A 27,392-nucleotide genomic window follows, 5' to 3' on the forward strand; every position below is an offset into this window, starting at 1 on the left:
GAAAAGTCAATCAGTGGGGACTAACCCCAAAATGACCTAAATGTTGGATTTAGCAGACAGGGGTTTTAAAGCAGCTATTGTAACCACTGTCAAGGATGTAAAAGAAAACATGCTTATAATGAAGGAACATGAAAGAAATCTCAGCAGAGAAATAGAAATCATAAAAAATAGGAGCAAATGGAAATTCCAGAACTTAAAAATACAATATCTCAATTTAAAAATTCACTGGATGAGCTTAATGCAAAGTTGGAGAGAAAGAAGAGTCGATTAAACTGAAGATACAGCAACAGAAATTACTCAGTCTGAAGAACAGAGAAGAAAAAAGAAAAAGAAAGAACAGACCTTCAGGGATCTGTGTGACAACATCTAAAAGTCTAACATTTATGTAATTGGAATCAAAGAAGGAAAGGAGAGAGAATAGGGAAGAAAAAATATTTGAAGACATAATAATCCACACCTTATTAACTCAAAAGAGGTCACAGACTTAAGCGTAAATTCTAAAACTATAAATGTGTAGAAGAAAGCAGGAGAAAATCTTCATGACCTTGGGTTAGGCAAAGATTTATTAAATAACCCCCAAAAGCATGATTCATAAAAACAAAAACTGACAAGTTGGACTTCAAAATTAAAAATGTATGCTCTTCAAAAGACGCTGTTAAGGTGAACTGAATCCTGGTAGAAAATATTTGCAGGACTTCCCTGGCGGTCCAGTGGTTAAGACTCCGTGCTTCCACTGCAGGGGTCACGGGTTCGACCCCTGGTTGGGGAGCTAAGATCCCGCATGCCTTGCGGTGTGCCCCACCCCCCCGCCAAAAAAAAGAAGAAAATATTTGCAAATCATTTATCTGATAAAAGGCTTGTATCCAGAATACAGTATATAGAGAACCCTCAAAACTCAATAATTAGTAAAACAAAACAACAACACAACTATGGGCAAAAGATTTTAAAAAGTTAAACGTACATCTACCATATGATCTAGCTGTTCACTTCTAGGTATTTACCCAAGAGAAATAAAATCATATATTCAAACAGACTTGTACATGAAAATCCATAGCAGCCTTATTTGTAATAGCCAAAAATTACAAACAACTCAAATGTTCATCAACAGGCCAATGGATAAATAAACGGTTACACACATACATTGCAATAGTTTTCAACAGTAAAACAGGAATAAAATATCGATACATGCAATTACATGGGTCAATCTCAAAATAATTATACTGAGTGAAAGAAGGCAAACTTATTATACACCATATGATTTCATTTATATAAAACTTTAAAATGCAAACTAATCTATAGTGACAGAAAGCAGATCAGTGGTTGCCTAGGGAAATGGGGAGGGGGTGGCATGGAAGGGAGTGATTATAAAGGAGCATGAAGAAGCTTTGGGAGTCGATGGACATATTCATTATCTTGATTGTAGTGGTGCATACATGTCAAAACATCAAATTGCACATGTTAAATATGTGTAGTTTACTGTGTGACAATTATACCTCAAAAATGCTGTTGGAATCAGAATTGTGGGGCAAGAGTGAGGAGAAGGATTGATTGTGTGGGCATAACAGAACTTTTTGGCATGATGGTACTGTTCATCATCTTGATGGGGTTTGGATTAATCATGTGTATGAATTTGTCAGACTCATCAAATGGTATATTTAGGATTTGTGCATCTCACAACATGGAAAGTTTACCTCCCCCCCGCCAAAAAAAACCCCTGTAAACAAATATTGAACTGCAGTTAATGATATAAATGCTGAAGTGTTTAGGAATGAAGTGTGCTGATGTCTGAAATTTTCTTCTAAATGCATAAAAAATAAGGATGGATCAATGGATGGGAAGAGGAAGGGGACGACTGATACGCATGTGATAAAATATAGTGAATTGTTAGGTATAGAATCTAGGTGGTGACTATACAGATGGTCAGAGTATAATTCTACTGACTTTTCGGTGTATTTGAAAATATTTATATTTATAAATGGTGAGGAAAAAATTAGGTACCAGACTTTGGAAGATGTCTTGTGTGAGTGAGGGGCCCTGAAGATTAAGCTTTATTAGTTTCACAGTAAATCTACCTCTGCTTGTGGGTCTGCTAGAGAGTGTATAATTAATCTATAAGGGAGCATGTTCACTGTAGCTCCTACAGCAAAGAGAACAAAAGATTTTAAAGATGAAAATAGTAGTACCTGATGATAAGCTCTAGAAAAGACTCATTTTCAATGTTCAACTTGTTCATGTTTATTCTTTACCTTTTTTTTTTTTTTTTTTTACTTAAAAAATGTTCTAGGTTAAAAAAAATCAAGAATTGCCAAGAGGTGTGGATCCAGAGAGAGATATATTTTTGTAAAACATCTATCAGAGTTACCATCAGAGGTGTATTTTTGACAATATCATTTGGAGTGGGATGGGCTCTGTATTACTGGAGTTGTTTTCTATTTGTAACAGACAAGTGCTGCCTTCCTGCACCCACAAATAACTCCATGCTGAAGGATATGAGGGAGAAAGATGCCCAGCTTGTGCTCTTCCAGCGCCTTGTTCAGGGACTCAGTTTCAGTTTCAATACTTGGCTTAACAAAAAGTAGACAGTCTCTCTAAGATTTCTGTGAATGAATGAACAGAAAGTTAGATAAGGGCAGGAACTGAGAGCCACATTAGAAACACAGACATTTCCAAAGTTCACAATACCGTAGAAACTGCATTCCCCTTGGTCTGGCTGGAAACTAAGCCACCACCGGCATTCATGCCTTTGTGATATGATGATCCCTCTTACTCTGTCAACTTTCAAAATACAACTAGCTCGTGGAAGGGGTAAGCTCACATCTTAGTGTGAAGTAGTCTCAGGTATTAGATTCTCTAATACCTGGAGGACCCTGGGTTTAAGGACCCTGGAAAGAGGAGGAAGAAGACAAAGGAGAATTTGAAGGAGAGGAGGGTACTATAGAAAATACTGTCAGCGTCTCATCCACCCTGAAGGCTAATTCTTCAGGAGGCACCATTGAATCTGCTCTTCTACGCTGTGGTGGCAGAGAGAAAGTTTCAGATAGAAGCTAGGCCAGGGTTTTGATTTTTCACCCCAAAAGGTAAGGATGGGGGTGAAGGAGGGGGAGGGATGAGATACCTGCTAACATGACTGTTAGCATGATTCCCGATGGACCACAAATGAGAAGGCCTTGAAGGACAGTCCTCATGCCAGACACTTCTGTAATTAGTGGCTCTGTCCTTGGGGGACTACCTCCAAAGCCTGGACATCTGTCTCTTTAGTTCCTCTCTCAAGGCATTGCATCTTCAATTAACAATGCACTCCACCCCCAGGTCTCTAACTCAAGATAACTCTCACATGTGTTTCTCAGGAAACGTGTGCAAGAATGTTTAAGGGAGTGGTTCCTAAGGACAACTAAAATATCCATCGATAGTGGAAGGGGTAAGTAAGGTGCATGGTGATCTAGTGGCCTACTGTACAGCAGTGAAAACGCATGAGTTGAAACCATCACATTAGCATGGATGAATTTCAAATCATTTGCTCATACTAATTGACCAAATGAAGCAAGTTATGGTAGAATACAGCATGACATCATTCACAAAAAGTCCTCATACATGAGAAGCCAAATAATATAGTGTACCTAGGTTGTAAAACTATAGACAAATTTTTACCAAAATGTTAGGACAGTGGCTACTCCAGGAGGAAGGGACAGGAATGTGAAAGCAAGGGACTCACAGGTGGTTTCTGAGTTGGTGGCAATGTTCTAGTCTTTAACCAGGGGTGGATATGTGATGTTCTTTTCCTCTGACTTAAAAATAATTGCACATATATATTTTATACACTGCTGTACTGTGATACGTATCACAATAAAGATAAGAAAAATATTATTTTGTATCTTTGACCTCTGTAGCAACTTCAGTGGAAACACTTCCCCAATCCGGGGATACTGCCTGTGAATCATGTTCTCTCGTGTCTGGAGCTTTGTGGAAAGTCTGAGAAATTTGGATCTAGAGTGGGAGAGGGAGACATTCCCAGGGAGGGAGATGGTGTAAAGAAATGGAGGAGCAGCTGATAACATGGTGAAATAAAAGTCTGAGTAGAGGAAATTATCCCCAGGATGTTGATAAAAGAGAAGGAAGGGAGAGAAAGAATATAGGCTGGAGTAATCTGCCTTCGCAACCCACTTTAGACTAAACAATGCCCTTAGGGCTGGGTTTCTGAACTCCTGTGCTATTGATATCTGGGCTGGATAATCTTTGTTGTAGGGGGCTGTCCTGTGCCTTGTAGGATGTTGAGAAGCTTCTATCCACTAGATGCCAGTGGCATGTCCACCCCACCCCACCTCCCCTGAGTTGTGACAGCCAAAAATGTCTTTAGACATTGTCAAATGTCCCCCGAAGGGCAAAACAACCCCTGGTTGTGATACATAAGGAAAATCTTTCACAAATGTTAAGTAACACATGTGGCCTATGCTCTTTAGAACAGAAAAAGCCCTACCTTTAACACAGGGCCTCCTGGAGGGCTCATATGCACAGCAATCATCAATGATCTCCTGCAACTGTGAAGGGCAATCTTTATCCACCGGCTCCTGTTGCCGGTCCACAGCCACCAGCTGGTAGATCTTCTTGGAATCACAGCCTGGCATGGAAATGATAGGATGGGAGGCTTAAAAATTGCTCTGGCACACACACATCTCTCTGGATGCTGATGGCTGGCAATGGAACTAGGGACTTTGAGAACTGAAGGAACAGGAGCTTCCAATGACCCCAATGACAAGCGTAGGCAATGACCACATTGAAGAACAAAGCGCCCAGGACAGCACTGATGGGAATCTGTAGTCTCTTGGAAGGCGACCCAATCCCAGCACCATCTGAGCCAACTTTCACACTGGTTACCTTCAAATGGGCTTTTCCCAGTGGCGATTTCCCAGAGGACGATTCCAAAGCTAAAAGAGAACCAAGAAACTGAACAACTGTAACAAGTTTCCCTTTTCCCATGCCCCTCTAGCCATTTCCAGAAAACATAGTGGATTTTCTTTTTTTCTTTTTGGCCGTGCTGAGCAGCTTGTGGGATCTCAGTTCCCCAATCAGGGATTGAACCCAGGCCACGGCAGTGAAAGCGCAGAGTCCTAACCACTGGACCACCAGGGAACTCCTCACAGTGAATTTTCTGATTACCACCCAATTCCATTCAACAGAGTTAAGATGCTCCTCCCTAATGGCATTTGACTTGGACTTTCTTGTCCCGTTCATCTGAGTTAGAATCTGCACGAGAACATAAACATACCTGTATATTTCAGCTTTTATGTCATATTTATTATACACATTTTCCAGTCTCTGAGGTGAGATGTATGTGGCAGAATTGACTCTCTCTGCTTCTTTTCCTTTAGTTGGTCAGCTGATGGAAGTCTGTGTTTTGCTCAACTCAAATCCTGCAAGCTAGATAGAGAATGACTCAGAGACAGAAAGAAACAGCACCATCTCGGGTGGGGGATAGAGGGAATGGGTTGGTGCTACACCTGATTTTCAGGGGATGGTCTTTTTCCTTTGGGATGTATTTCCAGTGGTGTCTTCTGGCTCTGTGGCTACTCTCCTGGCTGGCATCCTGGGTTCAATTTATTATGGTGTAACGACCAAGAGGAACACAAAGAGGTTTCTTCTCTATAAAATGGGGCAAGAGGATTACTTGAGGTGATGGTTATAAAGCACCTGTAAGACTTGGTATGTTGTTGTTCTAGTGTTACTATGTTAGATACAGGGCTTTCTCAGTTGACGACTCAGCTCCACTGACTGAGTGTGGACAGGGGTGCCTGGAGTCACCGATGGCTCATTTTCTCTCGGAAGCAGACAAAAAAAAACACACAAAAAACCAACACAGGGGTATCCTCTCTGTTGTATCTGAACCTATAGGCAGCCTGTTACCCCACTGACCCTGCACGGTCAATGTCATGCTCTTAAAGAAGCCACAGCACAAGTCATGGGAGTGTGCGTTCTCCTTGGTCCACGCCCATCTGTCGTCAGCACCATCCATGTGCAGAGGGCTGCCAGCCCTAAAGCCCTAAAGCCAGGGATCCAAAACTAGGGGCAAGGTCAGGAAAAGGATTAGACACTTAGGTGGCTCCTCCCCCTTTCATTGACATGTTCAGTGAGCACTGACATCCTCTGACATCTGGCTCCACGCTAGCCACCAGGGGCGAAAGGCCGAACAGCACATGTTACAGTCAGGTGTGAGAAGGACCATGCTTTGCGAACACTTATATTACACCAGCTACGGGGAAAGACATCTGAAAGGCAGAAAAGACCCGTCTTCTGTTATTCAGAGAAAGCTATCTGTGGATGACAGAGAAGATATTCTTTTAGCATTTGGGAACTGTGGACATCGAGTTAACAGAACCCTTTTCTCTTCCATAGGAGAATCTGAATTTCAGTGAACTTTTTAGCTCTACTCCCCCGGGAAACTGACAAAAGCTGACTGTTACCTATGCTCCTAAGTAATATTGCTGCTGATTAAAAAATGATGGGTGATTAGTAAGTCGTTTATGGACAAGAGGTCGGGGGGATGCGGGCTATAAAGAGCTATAGGGGGACTTCCCTGGTGGTCCAGTGGTAAAGAATCCGCCTTCCAATGCAGGGGACGCGGGTTCAATCCCTGGTCGGGGAACTAAGATCCTACATGCCGTGGGGTAACTAAGCTGGCACACCACAACTACTGAGCCTTTGCACCTCAACTAGAGAGCCCATGTGCCACAACTAGAGAGCCCACACACCGCAACTAGAGAGAAGCCTATGCGCCACAAGGAAGAGCCCGCGTGCCACAGCAAAAGATCCCGCATGCCTCAACGAAGATCCCGTGTGCCGCAACTAAGACCCGACGCACCCAAAAAAGTAAAGAAAATAAATAAGTAAATAATAAATAAATCTAAAAAAAAGAAAGAATATTGACTCCTGTGAGTTGTGAGGCTTCTAAACCTGGATGGCCCCGCACCCACCCGAGGGGAGCCTCTTTCTGTCGCACCTGGGATGAGGATGAGGAGAATATCTCCTGGAGGATTGTGGGGACAGGTGTGGCGTCTCCGGCTGGAGAGAAGGATTTGACGCTGCCCTGCTGGCAAGCTGTGTTGTGTGATACCCTTCTAATTGCCTCCAGGTGCCAAGTGTGGGCTATGGCTGGCCTGTGAGTCTGAATGCCTACCTGGGCTTAAGAAGATCCCCTCATGGGTGTTGCAGGGACACAGAAGTGGTGTCCAGGCATCTAAGGGGAAATGGCTCTTAGCCCATCCCTGCTGAGTGCCTGGGCAGTGGTGGACGACGGGCATTAGAAGAGCAGGCAGGACTGAGTCTGTCCTGTGGTGGGCACACGGGAAGCTGTCCAGGCAGGGGAAGAGTTGAACTCAGTTCTAAGGTGAAGGCAGAGAAACGAGCAGGCACAGGCCTCTGGGAAACGTGCGTCACTCTCCCAGCACCAAACAGTCACACAGGTCGAACCCAAAGGGCCCCTGGAAGGCCATACTCACCTTCACATTGCAGTCTTTAGTTACCAGGAAGCTCGTGCTGCTGATGTTTCTGTGGAGTTCTGCAGGTGTTTCCGAATGGTGCAACCTGACACGACCAAACACAGGGAACATTAGTGACCTTTGCACAGACTTTGCTATCCACGGGTAGGTGGGAAAACCAGGATGCAGAGGTGAGATTTGACAATTGTGAGCTGTACGCCTCTGTGGTGCTCTGCCTGGGAAGCACTGAGCAAAGCAAAGGGCTCAGAGGCATGGCTGGATGGTTGGACCATACCTAGGACCCTTCTGGTTGAAACAGAATGTGAAGCTGGGGTTCCCACCAACTTAGTAAGTGCTAAGTGTTTTGGATTAATGGAGCCCCTGCCTCCCAGTTTGGGGTGTTATCACAGAGTTGGCCTTAGGTTGGGTTCTCCCAGAAGCAGATCATGAGCCACGGATTTGGGTACAAGTGATTGATTAAGAGAAGGTATTCCCAGGAGAAACCAGGTGAGGGAGTAGAGGAAGCAGGACAGAGAAGGAGAAGAAATCAAGCAAGGATATGACTTCAGGTGAAGTTCCAGGCTCAGACTGACCCCACGGGGACCTCTAGAGGATAACTACCCCTCAGGGTTTGTTCTGCACGAAGCAAAGGAGCTGGACTTTTGTACTCACACCTGTTGTTCAATGACTGTGGACTGGGTGGGGTGGGGGGAGAGGGACAGGTGGCTATAAAGCTCCCGGGCACCTTCAGCTCTCAGGGCCAAGGGGCTCCGGCGCCCATGGATATTCCTCTGCAGATGGTGGCCATGAGCTCTTAGCAGCAAAGTATGCTGAGGAGGGGATGAGTGTGCAGAGCAGGTAAAAAGGATCAGAGGCCACCTGGGCAGGCACTAACAGTGTCTCCTGCAGTCCAAAATTACTTCTCATAAAACCCACTAGTGTAGGGAGTCGAGAAGGAATAAACTTTATGATTTCCAAGAAAGAGCTAAGGCAGTGTTTCCAAAAGTATGGATAAGTGGTATGCAAGATGACATAGTGAGAAAATTCTTCTTCTTTTAATTTCAGTCTTTCCGATTACGTCAAGAAGAAAGTCTCAGTTTGGTGTTGGATGTCTTTAATACCTCCCTAAATCTGCTGACATCTCCTCTGCACAAAGAGAATGCCGGGTCTGAATTGCAGACCTTTGGGCAGGAGGCATCATGCAGCCAGAATTTAATAACATTGTTTTGGCTTTATTTGTGGTCACCTATTTGTGATAAGTGATTCTCGTCTTCAATTTATGGTAGTAATAGAAAGTGTCCTTTTTTTTAAAAAAACGTATTTAGGTTTTTAAAAACTGAGCTGATTAAAAGGAAAATATTAAGTAAATAATACTGGCATTATTGTGAATACGGTAATAACCATGTAAGTGGTCTGTGAGTGACTGACCTTTGGGGGCCCTTGGGCTAAAGGAACCATAGACTATGTGTGAGCTTCCAGATAAAACACAGGACACCCAGCTCATTTTTTATTTTGGAAAATCAATACAGTTTTTTAAAAAAAGTACTAAGAAAGTATTATGGTTTATATGAAATTCTGTATATCTGAAATTTTAGTAAAAGTATGTGTCATGTAATATTTGGGATATACTTATACTAAAAAATTGTTCACTGCTTACCTGAAATTCAAATATAACTGGACATCTTGTATTTTTATTTGCTAAATCTGGTAACCTTAAGACTAAGGCCTGTCCAATTCCACAACAGCAGCCTGGACGTTAAATTCAACCCTCAGTTCTGCGAGCTGGTGCTCACTGGATTAAGCCACATTTCCCCCTTCTGTCTCAGGTGTTACAATCAGAGTTAAGTAGTAAAACAACTTATGGAAGGGAAGGCTACCTGGGGCTTCTGGCCTCTTCTCTCCTTATCTCTGGGACTATCAGTAAGGAAGACAGACTCATTCCGTTCTTCTCGGTGCCCTCTCCCCCATCTGGTACCTGTATAAGCCTCTGGCTGCCCCCAGGACCAGGATGATGCACTTGGCAAGGGTGAGGTCCTTTTCCTGATCCAGCAGTTCCCTCAGGGTCCCGAGCTCACAGTACTCCATGACGATGGATAACTGAGGTGGGGTCACTGATGGAAAGGAGCCAAACACTATGAAGACCCAGCCCCACTCAGAGGGCCTACTCTCTGCAGCCCACTCCACCATCTCTCTACAGAGACAGACTCACCTCTGCTATGTTTCTCCATCTCCATCTCACACAGTTTGTCTCCCTGAATGGGTCCAATACCCACCGAGTCTTTGTGGGTATTCTTTGTGGCGTCTGGCATGTCGGAATTCTACATTTCCCTTAGTTATTTGAGTAATGTCTCCCAGACTCAACCATATATCCCAGGAGGGCATACAGTGTTCACGGGGAGCTGAGTAAATATGTATGGAAGGAAGAAATGAGGCACAGACTGCAGGGGCTGGTGAGGGGAGCTCAGACAGGAAGTCAAGGGCACGGGCCTGAGATGCAAGAACTGACACACACAGAGTGAGTCAGTCACCTTGGCCGTCACCCAGGAGGGTAAACATCACTGGAAGTTCTCCTTTAGACTGGGATTCTATGTTCCAAAGTCAGGTCGCCTGAAGCTGTGGAGAAACTTCCAGAGAGGATAAGATGGGAGTTGCTCTGTCCTCTCTGTAGGCAAGAGCAGCAAAACATAACCAGCAGGAGAGGCCATGCTGTGAGGGAAAATGCAGCCACATTGAAAAAATTAAAGTTAAAATGAACCTGAGGAGTGAGGTTCTATGTAAAGGCGTAGGTTAATCTAGCGTTTAGATTCACTCTGCACTAATGATCAACGTTAGATTCCTTGTTTGGGTCAGTCAGCTTTATAACGTTTTCTTGCAACAAAACACATGCATCATCCAGGTCAGCATCTGAACAAGCATTTCCTTGGTTCCCAGTGAACCAGCAGGAGGAGATATGGTCGCATTAGTGCAAACCAGCCCTGGGGCTGAAGCCAACTTCAAGCCCTCTTCTCCTGAAAGGAGATGGGAACCTGCATCCTGGGATGTGAAAAAATTAACGTTGATAAAAAAGCACTGTGTAGATGCCACCCTTTGAGCTGTTCTTTAAAAATGCAATGCAGTAAAACACAGAAGACATATGACAGACCACCAAAAGCATACCCAGTCCTAGAAGCAGCCTTACCTGTTTCATCAGTGCAAATCCCAAACATACGCAGGATGTTGGGGGAATCAAATTTCTTCATGGTTCTGATTTCATTATTGAAAGTATGCCTCATTGTTCTATGAGAATAAAAGGGGAAATTAGTATTTCAGGATTGGGAGGTCCTTCAGAGAACACTCAGTGTAGTGACCATCTGTGTATGTGTGGGGTGTGAGGGATCGTCAGCATCTCCCAGGGGTGAGTACAGGTGTATACAACCTGTTCTGAAGAGTCATCTGGTAATTCTTAGTCAATTTAATATACGCATACCCTATGATCAATCAATTCCTCTCCTGGCAATACAGCCCAAAGAAATTCCCATACAGGGCCATAAGGGGATACTTAAGGCAGCATTATTTTTGACGTGGGAAAGTTAGAAACAGGTTGTTTTCCATCACTGGAAAAAAAAGGCAAAATGTGGATCTCCACCATGGACAGCAGTCAGGAGGAAAGGACTACAAGTACAGTACATGATGCTGAGTGAGAATGGTAAGAAAAGTAGGCAGCAGACATATAACACTACCGTTTGTGAAAATTTAAAATGCACACACAGGGCTTCCCTGGTGGCGCAGTGGTTGAGAATCTGCCTGCCAATGCAGGGGACACGGGTTCGAGCCCTGGTCTGGGAAGATCCCACATGCCGCGGAGCGACTAGGCCCGCAAGCCACAATTGCTGAGCCTGCGCGTCTGGAGCCTGTGCTCCGCAACAAGAGAGGCCGCAATAGTGAGAGGCCCGCGCACCGCGATGAAGAGTGGCCCCCGCTTGCCGCAACTAGAGAAAGCCCTCGCACAGAAACGAAGACCCAACACAGCCATAAATAAATAAATAAATAAATAAAATTTTAAAAAATAAATAAATAAAATGTACACACATATCATGACAACATACATTTTGCCAGAACACATACAAACAAAACACTTTATTGTCTGTGGAAGGGATGGGAAACTAAGAAACAGGAATAAAAGGAAATACATCTTTTTTTTTTTCTTCCCGGCCGCACCTTGCAGCCTTTGGGATCTTATTAGTTCCTTGACCAGGGATTGAACCTGGGCCCACGGCAGTGAAAGCGCCAAGTCCTAACCACTGGACTGCCAGGGAATTCCCAGGAATACATCTTTAAAAATATCTAAATACATGAAAAGATAAGAGAAGTTTCCAGAATTGATGTTGGAAGACATGTCTTTAAGTCTAGACTCTGCTCCTTAATAGCGGAGAGCAAGTCATTTAACCCTTTGGGGTCTGGGTTCCCCTATATCTAAATATGGAGACAATATGCCTCTCTCCTTGTGGAGTTATAGAGAGGAAGTAACTTGGGGGGTTACAGAGAGAACTCTGCACAACAACTTACCCAATGTCTCTGGCCTGAGGTTTGTTGAATACTTTTATGGCCACTGGAGATTTGCACTGTTTTCCTTCATAAAGTGTGCTGAATTAATTTTCCTTTAGCAGGATCCAATTGGCTTCTGGAAGCTCCTCCTTCTTAATCTCCTTGACTTGATCTTCTGGGAGCCCCTTCTTGCGTTTCTGTGGGACTGACCTCATCCCTAGGAGAGAACGTAATAAAGAGTCAATAAGCTGAGGAGGGCGTGTGTCATAAGGGAAGAGGCATCTTAGCAACATGTGAATGGGAAGCCCTACACCGTGAACCAAAGCTGGCCCTGCCTGGAGCTTCTGATTGACTCATCCCAGAAGCGAGGTCCCAGTGCTTCTGAGTGACTGGTACAGACACATCTGGATGGTTAATAGAAATGTCTCATGTACTTCCTTTCCCTCCTCTTCAGATCCTCCCTGTCTCCAGCCTACAACCCCGTCTCAACCCATCTCTCTCATCTTCTCCTACTGCCACACAGCTTGGCACCTGAGCATTTGGCATCTTGTCGAGTGATTTCAGTTCTAATAGGTACATACATAGTTCAAGCTCAGTAACCCCACTACTGTTATGTGCTCACATGTCTCTCTTTTCTCTCCCTTCCTCTAGGCCACGGCTGGGAGCTCCCGGAAGGCAGGGTCTTTCTCTGCATCTTAGTTTCCTCTATGCACTTGCTCCAGCATAAAGCAGAGACTCACAGATGTGTAGAATGGATAAGCATTTTAAATCTGATTTGAATTTCTTCTTGGAAATTCAGCAAATGACTTGAAGCTTTGAAGCTATCTAAAGGAAGTTGTCAGCACTTGGACAGGTGCTACAAGATATCTGGCTGGTCAAGAAGTTCCCTTCAAACGCTACTCCAGGGGCAGAAGCCTGGGCCAGCCATGAGCACATCCCCAAACCTGTGGGCTGCTTCCAGCCATCCAGCCCAGAAAATGGACAAGGGTGGGGGCGGGGTGGGCTGGAGTTCCTAGCAAACTAATGACTTCTAGTTTGGGGCAGTCAGAAGCAGCAGGGCACGTGATAACTCACAGCTCCTCACGGTTTCGATGGTTTTCTTTGTGTTGTTTTCCAAGTGCCTCAATAAAGTTTCTATGGTTTCATTTTCTGCAAGAAAAAGAGCAGCAGATACTCAAAAATAGAAATGCTCATTAAAAGCACACCGAGATATCCTTTTTCATCTATCATATTCATTGCAGTAGGAATGATTACTGCTCACGAATATTCAGCTCTCCACTTCTAAGCACACAGGAAGTGCCCCGAGGCATGGCTGTGTGCCTTGCTTTGGCCAAGAAGTGAAGTGAAAGAGATTTCAGGGAAGTCTGTGTCAACATCAAAGTGCCATAATATTGAAACATCCTGGAAGGAGAACAGCTACCTTGGAGAGTCTCCTGGACTTTCCCTGAATGAGAAATAGACATTTCTTTCTTTAAGACATTGAGTTGTTTTTTTTTCTTTTTTTGAACCATAGTATAATCTAACCTATCCTGATTTATATATTCAGAAATATGTTAAAAAATTGATCATACACTACATAGGGTGGCCAACCATCCCAGTTTTCTCAGGACTGAGGAGTTCTGAGGATATGGGACCTTCAGTTCTCAAACCAGGAAAATCGCAACAATCTCAGACACGGTTAGTAGGAGTGATATTTCTACAACCTGTGTGGAGGGTAATCTGCCAACCTGTATCAAAATTTAAAATGTCCATACTCTTTGACCCAGCAATTAGACCCAGTAACTCTACTTCTAGGAATTTTCCCTAAAGATATCCTGAAATATATACAAAGATGCTCACTGCAGGACTATTTACAATAGTGAAAAACTGGACACAACTTAAATGCCCATCAACAAGGAGATGCTTAAATATATCTGGTCCATGTTTACCAAGGAATATGAGACAACTCTATGGGCATATATACAGAAGAATATTCAAGGTTATTTAAAGAGAAAAGCAAGAAGGAGAACAGTGTGTTTAGCATGCAACTGATTAGACAATAACAACAACAACAACAATAACAACAAACAACAAAATATAAACTTAAATCTCCAGAAGGCTATTCAAGAAACTGGTAAGAGAGCATGTGTCTTGGAATGGAACCTTGCTGTCAAGGATGAGAGTGGCAGATTTATGTCTCATGCTGGGTCCGTTTTGTATCTTTTGAATTTTGTACTATATGAATGTATTACCCAATAAAAATGTTTTTACAAAATTGCAGGAAGTAAATCCTTTCCTCCAAGTTGATGACACCAACGGGCCACTTCCACCAGAAAGTGGACCAATGAAAACTCTGAAGATTAGGAAGGCCAGGGACCAGTCCTGCCCTTTGGCTGGATCAGCCTCTGCACCGCCCCCAACCTCACTCCAACCCAATTCCTGACTCTCTTTTTCCTTGGCAGCAGGTACTTGGTTGGGGGATTAAAAATGCCTCACTTTTCCTCATCCAGAAAAGAACACATTTTGCCCACAGGTCTCTTCCATACCTGGTTTGTCCTGTTTGAGTGTCTCCTGCTGACCTGATTGGGGATGGACCACCCTCCACATCGAGGTGGCAGAACAGTTATCCCTCTGAGTTCCATTACCTGAAGGTTCATCCAAATGTTTTTCACTGTCCCCTTAATTCCTCTCCCTCCACCCACAATCCTAACAAGAGGGAAGGATTTGGAATTCATATCACCAGGATCTGCAAAAGTGTAAAGAGGTCACGGGTCCATCCTTCCCTCTCTTCCCTCTTCTGGTGGTCCCTGGCTCTACTGTCATCCCCCAGTCCAACCTAGCCCGTGTTTAATCCCTTTAGAGCCTTGCCCTCTGCCGAGTCCAATTCAAGCCACTCTAATTCAAGCCACTGTCATCTCTTACCTAGCCTCTAAAGTGGTCTCCTAACTGGGCTCATACTTCCACTCTTTTTTTTTTTGATTTAAAAAAAAATTAATTAATTTATTTATTTTTGGCTGCGCTGGGTCTTCGTTGCTGCACGCGGGTTTTCTCTAGTTGCGGCGAGCGGAGGCTACTCTTCGTTGCGGTGCGCGGGCTTCTCATTGTGGTGGCATCTCTTGTTGCAGAGCACAGGCCCTAGGCGTGCAGGCTTCAGTAGTTGTGGCACACGGGCTCAGCAGTTGTGGCTCGTGGGCTCTAGAGCGCAGGCTCAGTAGTTGTGGTGCATGGGCTTAGTTGCTCCACGGCATGTGGCATCTTCCCAGACCAGGGATCAAACCCATGTCCCCTGCATTGGCAGGTGGATTCTTAACCACTGCACCACCAGGGAGGTCGCCGTACTTCTACTCTCGCCCCCTGGAGTTTTCTGAATTATTATTCCCAATTCTTCACCCCCATGTAGTAGTATTATACATCCACACTCTGGCCACAGCCTCATAGTGGGCACCCCACCCTCCCTGTCCCTTCATGCTGGGCTTGCCCATATGACTTGCTTTGGATGCTAACGGATGTGATACAAATAGAGTCTTGAAATGTGCTGGCACAGTTGAGCTTCCCTTCTTGCCATTCTACCTCGGAAAGAACATTCTCCAGGTACTCATTGCTGCTTCAGCCTTGGCTCCAGAAGGAGACACGTGGAACAGACCCAAACTGGACCTGGTGCCTAAAGGCCAGCCCAGCCAAGCCTACATGAGATCAGGAGAACCCCAGCAGATCCACAGATCTGTGAGCAAGAGAATTAATGACTATTGTTTTAAGCCTCTGAGTTCTGGCATGGTTTGTTATGCAGCATTAGTGCAGCAGTAATTGACTAATACATATGTCCATTTGCCGCATAGCAGCCTGGGTGATTTTCTTTTCATACCAATCAAATCATGACAGGCCCACATTTAAGGATCTCCTTTCACTGACTTCTAATGACTCAGAATAAAATCTAAAATTCTTATCAGGCCTACCAGGACCAGCATGACCTTGCTCCTGTATCTTCTGGCCTACTTCCCCACTTTAATCTGGTATCTCTCCTTCACCTACCACACTAAAGCCACCCTGGCTTCTGGCTGTTCCTTGCACATGCCATATTTATTCCCACCTCAGGGCTTTTGCATTCACTGTCTTCCCGGCCTGGAACGCGCCTCTCCCTCAACTTCACATGACTCGCTCCTTTTCATTATTCAAGGTATCCATTCAAAGGTCACCCTGACCGCTCTCGCTGCACCCACTGTCACTTTCCATCTCATTACCATGTGTACGATTTTCATTGCCTTTAGATAAAATGATTTACTTAGCCCTCTATCTGCAGACTTTATGTTCCATGAAGGCAAAGATCTTGTGTATTTTGCTCTGTGTTGAATCTCCAGCACTTAGAACAGTGCCCGGCACATGGTACTCAATTCCTGTTTGTTTCGATAATTAGTGAATTTTTCTTCCTGGATAATTTACATATTAATGGAAGGGCCTGGAAAAACTAAGGCTGGGAGGAATGACATCAAAGAGAATGGAAAGGGAAACACGACTCATCAGTATCACCCCCACCCCGCCACTGGTGGCACACTCAAATCTCACCAGCCCCCACCATGTCTGTACCCAGGGATGTCCGGAGTTCTGAGTTACACGAATAGACACCTGCTAAAACCTCTTCAGCCTTCCTGATTTTTTGGTAAACCAACATGAGACTAATATACCCCCATTTGGAGTCCCCCCTTCTAAAAAAACTCCTTACCACTTCTCAGTCCTTGGATAACCTTCCTGTCTTCCTCTGCATCCTATTGATCTTCCTGTTGCCAGAATGCTCCTGGGCTGATGCTCGAAATATGCATCCATTGATCCACCTGAAGCAGCAGTGAGAACTCCTCCCAGACATCTCTCAGCCTCTTGTTCACTCCACTGAAGAGTATTCTGTCATGCCCTGCTGTTAGAAACTTCTGGATATTGGATTTATTGCTGACCTAATCTATCCGCTCCTTAGCTTCCTCTAGGACAGCCTGGAAACGTTTCAGGGCATTGGTTTTCTCGGTGGGCAGGTTCCTCTCTCCTTGGGCCTGGAGCATTTGCAGAGGCTGCAGCAGGCCATGGACATGGTTCCTTAGACGCCAGCACTGTTTCTGGCAGTATTTCATCTCTTCACACTGGTTGTAGATAAGCTGGCCTAAGGAGATGATCTGCCTCAATTGATCCATATCTGGAAGAAACAGATGGAATTTGTTTAAGTCCCAGGAATCTCCTGCGTATTTACTACTGGGCTAAGGGTGTCTGTGATTTAAATGGCTGTAGAGGTCTCTCCATCAATTTCATGTAAGGTAGAGATGGCTTGCTGTCCACCAAAATCTTCCAGTTTTAGCTGGGAAGTGTTGGCCCAGCTAGGACTACATCTCCCAGCCTTCCTTGCAGCTTGATGTGGCCATGTGACTAGTTCTCACCAATGGGGTGTAATATAAGTGTTACTTTGGGCTGAATCAGGTTTGTCTCCTTCACACACTGTCAGCTGGTTGCACAGGATGATGTAGCCCTAGGTGTGGTAGAGCCCAAGAAGGGAGAATCCTGGATCCCGGAATCATCACTTGGAGGAGAGCTGCTCATAAACCTGGAATATCTGCCATGGACTAAATTTCTATTGCATTTGAACCATTATATTTTGGGGTCTATTTATTAAATAAGTTTAGCCTAGTCTAACAAATATATCCTGCCAAAGTATAGGGGTGACTATAGGATAGTAGGTTGAAAAGCTCAGGCCCTTTCTAAAGAAGGCAAGGATTACCTAGTAAGTCACCAACTCTTCAAGGATAAAGGGCTCAGTGGTGGAAGATCTTCTAGTTTTTAAAGAGCAATCAGAAATTTGGATTTTTATGTTAAATCTCTCAATTTAAAATATTGCAACCAAGTCAAAAAATGTTGTAAAAACTGTGCAGTCCAACACTGTGTTGGCCAAATAAAATATGTTTTTCAACTGGATATTGCCCATGAAGCCTCAGTTTACAACCTTGGCCACAGCCGGCTGAGGATATTCAGGACTGTAATAGAAGTTGGCTTCTGCAATCTCAAATCTTCTTTTCTGTCTCTTTTCCCAGTGCTTGAGCAGCCCTGCCTCCCTGGTTCTCACCTCCATCCCTCTCTACTGTGTTTTTAGCACTCTGTAAATTTGTTCCAGCCTCCCCATTGGCCGATTCATCAATAAGCCTTCATGTTGTAAGTGCTGACCCCTCAGAGGCATTTGCACTAAAGACTAAGATTTTTCAGGCCCAGAGGAGTTGAGGTAGACATCTGTGTTGCCTACACAGCATCCATTTCTCTACTTCCTACTGCTGCCCAAATTTTCTGTGACTATCTGCTCCTCCTCCATTCAGCAATCAGTTTGTGGGGAGCTGGTCCCACCCCTGGTTCTAAGGGTGAGACTTGTATCTAAGATAGTGGTTCTAAACTGAAGGTGACTTGCACACGCCCCCCCACTCCCTGCTGGGACTTTTGGCAACGTCTGGAGACATTTTTGGTTGCCACGACTAGGGGATGGGTGTTATTGACATCTAGCAGGTAGAGGTCAAGGTGCTACGATGCATAGGATGCCTCCCACCCCGCCCCGCCAACAAAGAATGATCCAGCCCAAAATGTCAATAGTGCAGGGGTTGAGAAACGTTGATCTAAGCCATCAGACAATTCCTAGTAGCTTACCACAGTCATTGGTTCAAAACTGGGCACCTGGGCTACTTTGAGGGGTACATTTGGCTGGGGAGCTTCCTGGCTCCCCTAAGACAGCCCAGGAAGTCAGCTTCTAACTCTCAACCTCTCTCTGAATATGAGTGAGAAAGCATGGAGCCCTGACTCTAAAGCTGTGGAATGAGGCTAACCTACAGATGGCAGAACGGAAAGAAAAGAATGAGTCCTCAGTGACCACACTGAGCCACTGGTGGTTTGAACTGACCCTGAAGCCTACCCATTTCCTCAATTACAGGTTTCATGAACCAATAATCTTCCTTATTGTTTAAGCTCATTTGAATCGTGTTTGCTGTACTTGCAACCAAAGGCAACCGGGTTCAGTAATGAATGATGATAATAGCGACGATTACTACAGGCTAAGTGCTTTGGAACCACAAGCTCACTGTGGTTATCTGCATTGTATAGGTGAAGATCCTGAGGTAGGGAAAGGTTGTATTTAAATAAGTACAAGGCCACGGAAACGGTTGCCAAAGGACTTTTATTTTGGCAGGCAAGATCTTAGTTCCCCCGCAGTGGGAGTGCGGAGTCTTACCCAATGGACCGCCAGGGAAGTCCCTCTAAAGTACTTTTAAACAAAGTTAATCTCAACAGTTCTATTCCAAGAAGGTAACTGGTCTGGAGCCCAAATCTGGTTTAAAAGCAAGAGTAAGAAACTAGCAGAAGCCAAACCAAATAAGCAACTAATTGATATATTTTTGTTGTTGCCTTAGAGTTATACTGATCTAACAAGAGAAGTAACAGGTATTAGGGCATGCCTAAAAAGACTCAGTGGGTCTCAGGCTGCCCAGCTATTCGCAGTTGCTAAGCAGATAGCTACAAGGCCATTTCTTGGGACTCCTGAGGGCAATGAACTATACACCTTTCTCTGGTCCACCAGAGACAAAGGCAGATGTGAAAATGTTGCTCAAGGAACCTTGAGGATTTCAGCTTCATAGCTCCAAGCTTCAGTTATCTATCTTATTGCCAGCCTCATCAAAAAAGCCATATCTCAGAAACAACTAATCAAAAGATAATTGGAAAAAATATCCCACTCATCAAAGCAACAATTTAAAACAATACATTTCGCAAGAAAAGTGATAACGTGGTATGAGGAAAACCACAGAAAACAAAGCTTCAAGAAATGGAGAGGGACTTCCCTGGCGGAGAAGTGGTTAAGACTCCGTGCTTCCACTGCAGGGAGCACGGGTTCCATCCCTGGTTGGGGGACTAAGATCTCGCATGCCTCGAGGCGCAGCCACAATAAAAAATCAAAAAACGAAATGGAAAGAACTGTTATTTTTCTGGCTGGGAAGATTAAAAATGACAACCCTGGCAATCCTTTCCAAAGGTAAATCCAATTTAATGCAGCTCCAATAAAACTCTCAATGGGACGTTTTGGTACTGAAACTAAATGATCCTCAAGTTCATTTGAAAGAGGAAATTAGTAGGGATAACAAGGATTTTTGTAATAAAAAGGGACTTACCTGTAAGATATTAAAATTATAATTACTAAAATTGTTTAGGGCTTATTAAGTATAGGATAAAGATACCAAAAGGATGAAAGGGAATATAAATGCATATATACTTTGACTCAACAATGTGAATTTCTAGGGACTTGTGCTGTGGAAAAGCTCATATGTGTACAGATAGATGGATACTAAGCATGTGCACTGAGGTGCTATTTGTAATATGTAAAACTGCTAACAACCTTGTAAGGATATGTTACTTGCAGAAAAACAATGAGGGGTAAAAGTCACTAATTTTAAAAGTGAAAAATCTTAAAACAGTGGTAACAATATAAATCCACTGAGAACTCTAATGCCATTTCCTCCTCCCCTCCGAAAAATGCCATCAAGCAACCTTTCCTGATGAGACATTTTACATAAGGTTACTCTCCTTGTGTCTAAAATGGGCTCCAGAAAAGGAAGAGGGCATTAATCATCAAGATCTGGAATCATCTCCCTTGTCAATGACCCACTGTCTGGAGTTGTCTGTCTGGGGCTGCTTGGCCAATTCTTCTGAGCTGGGTTCCCGAGGCCCTTCCACAACGACCTCCACCCGGAGCCCACCCCTTTGCCGCGCCTTCTTTAGCTGGAAGCAGTCGGAGACATGAGCGGGCGGCTCCACCCTCAGAGCAGAGGAAAGAAAACCAACTCGGTCCTGAGTTCCAGGAAATGGGACCGTGGGTCACCCCCACCTCCCACCGCGGCTCTCCCCTCACTGCCCAGGAATCTGGCTGCGCCCTTCAGCCCCGCCGCCTCCGGGGACCGCGCGCGCCCCGGGACGACTGCCAGACTCACCCTCGCCCCTCCTGAGGGCGTCCAGTCGGTCCTGTGCGCAGTTCCAGGAAGACACCCCGGCTTCTCGGACGACTGCCTTCCTCCTGGGCGAGAAGTCTGCGAACGCGAGACCCCGCGGGAAGTGCCGAGTCCCCGCCCGCGCCTCCTGCCCTCGGTGCCCGTGCCGCGCGGCCACCGGGCGGATGTGTCCCTTCGAAGTCAAGCGACGTTCGGCCCCTCCACGTGTCCCCCAATCAGCTTTATCGGCGGCTGTTTTTGCCCTGAGCCAGCTAAAGGACTGGGAGTCGGACAGGGAAGTCTGACCCGCCTTCTCGGAGCTTTCACAGGGCTCTTGTAGCCAAACCCCAGGCTCAGGGTGCATTGGTTCCCTAGAACCTCTTTCCATCTGGTTCAGAGCGAAGGATCCTTCCTTCCGCCTGGTATTCTCCCCTTGCCCTTTCCACACTCCCCCACCTTCCCCAAATTTCTCAGTAATTATTTACAGAGTACTCCTGGGGCCAGGCCCTCTGCTTGGGGCCGGAGATTCAGAAAAGAATAAGGTCCCAGGAAACTATTATAACCAGGACACAGTATGGGAAAGATTAGATGAGCAAAAAACAGAGCTAGAGAGAAGGTTCTTGTGTCTGCTTCTCGGTGCTTGAAAATATTGGGGTTGGGGGAAGGGAGTGAAGGCAGAGACACACTTAAGCTGGGGTGGGGGGGAGGGTTCGGCGGAAATCAACTTCCTCCTCTAAGGTCATTGCAGAGCTTTCTGTTTTGGTGTGAGTCATGTTTTATTACAGTTAGCTGTGTCCCCAGCTAGAAAGTCTGAGGAATGACATTCATTAACTCATCAGGCTGTTTCCTCTAAAAGGACAGAATTGGATTGTATGAGAAGACTTTTTGGATAGGGAAGACCTGGGTAGAGGATGTCTGGGGTGTTTATTCATTTATATTCTCCTGCTATTGTTCTCCACCTACTGCATCATCAGTTTTCTTCTTAGGTCAGGTTCCCTAGTAGCAGAGTCCAAAAAAGAGAATCAGGTACATTGTGATTTACTGAAGGAAGGCTCTCAGGATAGAGGGTAGGATAGGGCAGGGGGAGAAGATAGCTAAGCAAGGATGCGGTCTCAGTGCAGACTAGCTTCAGCCAGATTCCATGGGGAGGTCTGGAGCAAGAAGCTCTGGAGCAAGAGGCAGCTTCTGCTCTGGATAGATCAGAAGTTAGGTCACAAAAAGTCTTAACAAATTGAAGAACATTGAAATCATACCAAGTATTTTTTCTGACCACAGTGGAATGAAACTAGAAATCAACAGCAGAAGGAAACTGGAAAATTCATAAATATGTGGAAATTAAACAACTCTTGAGCAACTATCCTGTCAAAAAAGAAATCAAAAGAAAATTGGAAAGTACCTTGAAACAAATGAAACATAACATACCAAAACTTAGGGGATGGGCTTCCCTGGTGGCGCAGTGGTTGAGAATCTGCCTGCCAATGCAGGGGACACGGGTTCGAGCCCCGGTCTGGGAAGATCCCACATGCCGCGGAGCAACTGGGCCCGTGAGCCACAATTACTGAGCCTGCGCATCTGGAGCCTGTGCTCCGCAACAAGAGAGGCCGCGATAGTGAGAGTCCCGCGCACCACGATGAAGAGTGGCCCCCACTCGCCACAACTAGAGAAAGCCCTCGCACAGAAACAAAGACCCAACACAGCCATAAATAAATAAATAAATAAATAAAATTAAAAAAACAAAAAAACTTAGGGGATGCAAAAGCAGTACTAAGAGGGATGTTCACAGCAATAAATACCTACATAAAAAAGAAGAAAGATCTCAAATAAACAACCAAACTTTACACTTCAAGGAACTAGAAAAAGAAGAACAAACTAAGCCCAACGTTAGCAGAAGGAAGGAAATAAATATTAGAGCAGAAATAAATGAAATAGAAAACAGAAAAATAATAGAAAAAATCAGTGAAACAGAGTTTATGTTTTTTTTTAAAGACTTTTTTTTTAAAGGAATTCCTTTATTTTTATTATTTATTTATTTATTTATTTATTTATTTTTGGCTGTGTTGGGTCTTCGTTTCTGTGCAAGGGCTTTCTCTAGTTGCGGCAAGCGGGGGCCACTCTTCATCGCGGTGCGCGGGCCTCTCACTATCACGGCCTCTCTTGTTGCGGAGCACAAGCTCCAGACGCGCAGGCTCAGTAGTTGTGGCTCACGGGCCCAGTTGCTCCTTGGCATGTGGGATCTTCCCAGACCAGGGCTCGAACCCGTGTCCCCTGCATTAGCAGGCAGATTCTCAACCACTGCGCCACCAGGGAAGCCCAGAGTTTATGTTTTTAAAGATAAGCTCTACAAACCCTTAGCTACACTAAGAAAAAAAGAGAGAAAATTCAAATAGAAAGAATCACAAATAAAAGACATTACAACTGATGTCACAGAAATAAAAAGGATCAAAAGAGACTGTAATGGGGAATTCCCTGGAGGTCCAGGGGTTGGGATTCCAGGCCTTCAGTGCCAGGGGCCCGGGTTTGATCCTTGGTTTGGGAACTAATATCCCACAAAGCCCTGCAGCATGAGCAAAAAAAAAAAAAAAAAAAAAAAAAAGAGAGAGAGATTGTGATGAACAATTATATGCCAACAAACTGGGTAACCTAGAAGAAACAGATAAATTCCTAGAGACATACAGCCTACCAGGATTAAATCATGAAGAAATAGAAAGTCTGAGCAGACCTATAATTAGTAATGGAGACTGAATCAGTAATCAAAAACCTCCCAGCAAAGAAAAGCCCAGGGCCAGATGGCTTCACTAGTGAATTCTACGAACTATTTAAAAATGAATTAGTACCAATCCTTCTTAAACTCTTGCAAAACATTGAAGAGGAGAGAACACTTTGAAGCTCATTTTATAAGCTTAGCATTATGCTGATACCAAAGCCAGACAAAGATATAAGAAAAATACAGGCCAATACTCCTGCTGAATATAGATACAACAATCCTCAACAAAATACTAGCAAACCAAATCCAACAACACATTAAAAGGATCATACACCATGACCAAGTGGGATTTATTCCTAGGATGCAAGAATGGTTCAACATATGAAAATCAATTAATGTGATACACCACCGTAACAGAATAAAGGATAAAAACATATGATCATCTCAATAGGTGCAGAAAAAGCGTTTCAGAAAATTCAACACTCTTTAATGATTAAAGACTCTCAACAAATTAGGAATAGGAGAAAATTATCTCAACATCACTAAGGCCATATATTACAAGCTCACAGCTAACATCATTCTCAATGGTGAAAAACTGAATGCTTTTCCTCCAAGATCAGGAACAAGGCAAAGATGTCGACTCTCACCGGTTCTATTCGATATAATAATAGAAGTCCTAGCCAGAGCAATTAGGCAAGAAAAAGAAAGAAAAGACATCAAAATAGGAAAGAAAGAAGTAAAGTTGTCCCTGTTTGCAGATTACATGGTCTTATCTATAGAAAACTCTAAAGACGCCATTTAAAAAGCCCACCAAAAAAAAAAAAAAAAGCCCACAAAACTGTTAGAACTAATAAATGAATTCAGTGAAGTTGCAGGATACAAAACCAACGTAAAAAATGAGTTGTGTTTCTATACACTAACAACAAATTATCTGAAAAGGAAATTAGGAAAACAATGCCATTTTCAATAGCACCGAAAAGAATAAAATACTTAGGAATAAAAAATCAACTAGGGAGGTAAAAGACTTGTACACTGAAAACTACAAAACACTGATGAAGGAAATTAAACAATATACAAATAAATGGAAAGACCAGTGTTCATGGATTGGAAGACTTAATATTGTTAAAATGAGCATCTACCCAATGCAGTCTACAGATTCAATGCAATCCCTATCAAACTCCCAATGTCATTTTATAGAGAAATAGAAAGACAATTCTAAAATTAATATGGAGGGACTTCCTTGGTGGTCCAGTGGTTAAGACTCCATGCTTCCACTGCAAGGGGCGCAGGTTCAATCCCTGGTTGGGGAACTAAGATCCCACATGCTGCATTAAATTAAATTAAATTAAATTAAATTAAATTAATATGGAAACACAAAAGACCATAAATAGCCAAATCATTCTTTTTAAAATTTATTTATTTATTTATTTATTTTTGGCTGCATTGGGTCTTCATTGCTGCATGCGGGCTTTCTCTAGTTGTGGCGAGTGGGGGCTACTCTTCATTGTGGTGCACTGGCTTCTTGTTGCGGTGGCCTCTCTTTTTGCAGAGCATGGGCTCTAGGCACATGGGATTCAGTAGTTGTGGCTCGTGGGCTCTAGAGCGCAGGCTCAGCAGTTGTGGTGCACGGGCTTATTGCTCCGTGGCACGTGGGATCTTCCTGGGCATGAACCTGTGGTGTCCCCTGCATTGGCAGGCAGATTCTTAACCACTGTGCCACCAGGGAAGCCCCCAAATCATTCTTGAGAAAGAAGAACGAAACTGGAAGAATCACACTTATTTCAAAATATATTACAAACCTACAGTAATCAAAACATTATGGTACTGGCATAATGGCTGACATATAGACCAATGGAACAGAATAGAGAACCCAGAAATAAATCCACATATATATGATCAACTGATCTTTGACAAGGGTGCCAAGAATACACAATGGGACAAGGATAGTCTGTTCAACAAATAGTGTTGGGAAAACCATATCCACATGCCAAAAAATTAAATTGAACCCTTATTTTATATCACTCACAAAAACCAACTCAAAATGGATTAAAGACTTACACATGACATCTGAAACTGTAAAACTTCTAGAAGAAGACATAAGGGAAAAGCTTTGTGACATTGACTCTGGCAATGATTTCATGGATACAACACCAAGAGCACAGGTAACAAAAATAAGTAAAATTATATTAAACTAAAAAGCTTCTGCATAGCAAAAGAAACAAGAGTGGAAAAGCAACCTATGGAATGGTAGAAAATATTTTCAAACCGTATATTTGATAAGGGGTTAATCTCCAAAATATATAAAGAACTCCTACAACTCAATAGTAAAAAAATGAATAACCTGATGAAAAAAAATGGGCTAAGGACTTGAACAGACATTTCTCCAAAGAAGACTTACAAATGGCCCACTTGTATGTGAAAAAATGCTCAACGTTACTAATCATTAGGGAAAGGCAAATCAAAACCACAATGAAATATCATCTCACACCTGTCAAGATGGCTATTATAAAAAAGAAGAAGACAACAAGTGTTGGTGAGGATGTAGAGAAACTGAAACCCTTGCACACTGTTGGAGGGAAAATGGTGCAGTCATTATGGAAATCAGTATCGAGGTTTCTCAGAAAGTTAAAAGTAGAACTACTATATGATCCAGCAATCCCACTTTTGGGTATTTAACCAAAATAGTTGAAATCAGGATTTCAAAGAAATAGCGCATCTATGTTCATTGCAATACTATTCACAATAGCCAAGAAGTGAAAACAACCTAAATGTCCATTAACAGATGAATGGATAAAGTAAATGTGGTATATACCTACAATGGAATAGAATTCAGCCTTAAAAAAGAAGGAAATTCTGCAATATGTAACAACATGGATGAACCTCGAGGACATTATACTAAGTGAAACAAGCTGATCACAGAAAGACAAATACAGCATGACTCAGCTTATAAGAGGTATCTAAAACAGTCAAATTCATAGAATCAGAAAGAGGAATGGTGGTTCCCAGAGGCTGGGGGAGGGGGAAATGGGGAGTTACTAGTCATTGAGCATCAAGTTTCAGTCAAGAAAGATGAATAAGCTCCAGAGAACTGCTGTACAACATTGTACCTACAGTCAACAATAATATATTGTACACTTTAAAAATTGTCAGGAGTGTAGATCTCATGTTAAGTGTTCTTTCCATAATAATAAAAAAGAAATAAAACGACTGTAAGAGAATATATGAACAATTGTACATCAACCAATTAGATAACCTAGATGAGACGCACACAAATAACCTAAGTGATTCAAGAAGAAATAGAAAAATTTGAACAGACTTATAACAAGTAAAGAGACTGAATCAGTAATCAAAACCTTCCCGCCAAAATAAAAGTTCGGGCCAGATGATTTCACTGGTGAATTCTACAAAACATTTGAAAATGAATTAACACTAATCCTTCTCAAACTGTTTCAAAAAGATAAATGGAGAGAACACTTCCTAACCCATTTTATGAGGCCAGCATTACCCTGATACCACAAGAAAGAAAACTACAAACCAATACCATTGGTGAATATAGATGCAAAAATCCACAACAAAATACTAGAAAACTGAATCCTAAAACACAGTAATGGATTGTACGCCTTTATATGACCAAATGAGATTTATTCTAGGAATGCAAGTGTGGTTCAACATATGAAACAATATAATACACCATATTAATAGAACAAAGGAAAAAAACCCACATCATCTCAACTG

At 43.4% G+C, this 27,392-nt stretch overlaps 1 protein-coding gene across 1 annotated transcript in view; it reads right to left on the bottom strand.

Moving 5' to 3' along the window:
* Nucleotides 1-1,204: 1,204 nt before the first annotated feature.
* FA2H (fatty acid 2-hydroxylase) overlaps nucleotides 1,205-27,392 on the bottom strand; it is an 84,939-nt gene continuing 58,751 nt past the window's right edge. Inside the window, 11 exon segments of the mRNA XM_059904382.1 lie at nucleotides 1,205-2,597; nucleotides 4,475-4,615; nucleotides 4,873-4,922; nucleotides 5,264-5,415; nucleotides 7,491-7,575; nucleotides 9,445-9,580; nucleotides 10,648-10,745; nucleotides 12,015-12,210; nucleotides 13,068-13,142; nucleotides 16,690-17,148; nucleotides 20,957-21,052. Coding sequence (XP_059760365.1) covers nucleotides 2,566-2,597; nucleotides 4,475-4,615; nucleotides 4,873-4,922; nucleotides 5,264-5,415; nucleotides 7,491-7,575; nucleotides 9,445-9,580; nucleotides 10,648-10,745; nucleotides 12,015-12,210; nucleotides 13,068-13,142; nucleotides 16,690-17,148; nucleotides 20,957-21,052 — 1,520 coding nt within the window. The 3' untranslated portion in view covers nucleotides 1,205-2,565.

This window comes from Balaenoptera ricei, chromosome 19 (assembly GCF_028023285.1).
Source record: "Balaenoptera ricei isolate mBalRic1 chromosome 19, mBalRic1.hap2, whole genome shotgun sequence".
Taxonomy (NCBI): Eukaryota; Metazoa; Chordata; class Mammalia; order Artiodactyla; family Balaenopteridae; genus Balaenoptera; species Balaenoptera ricei.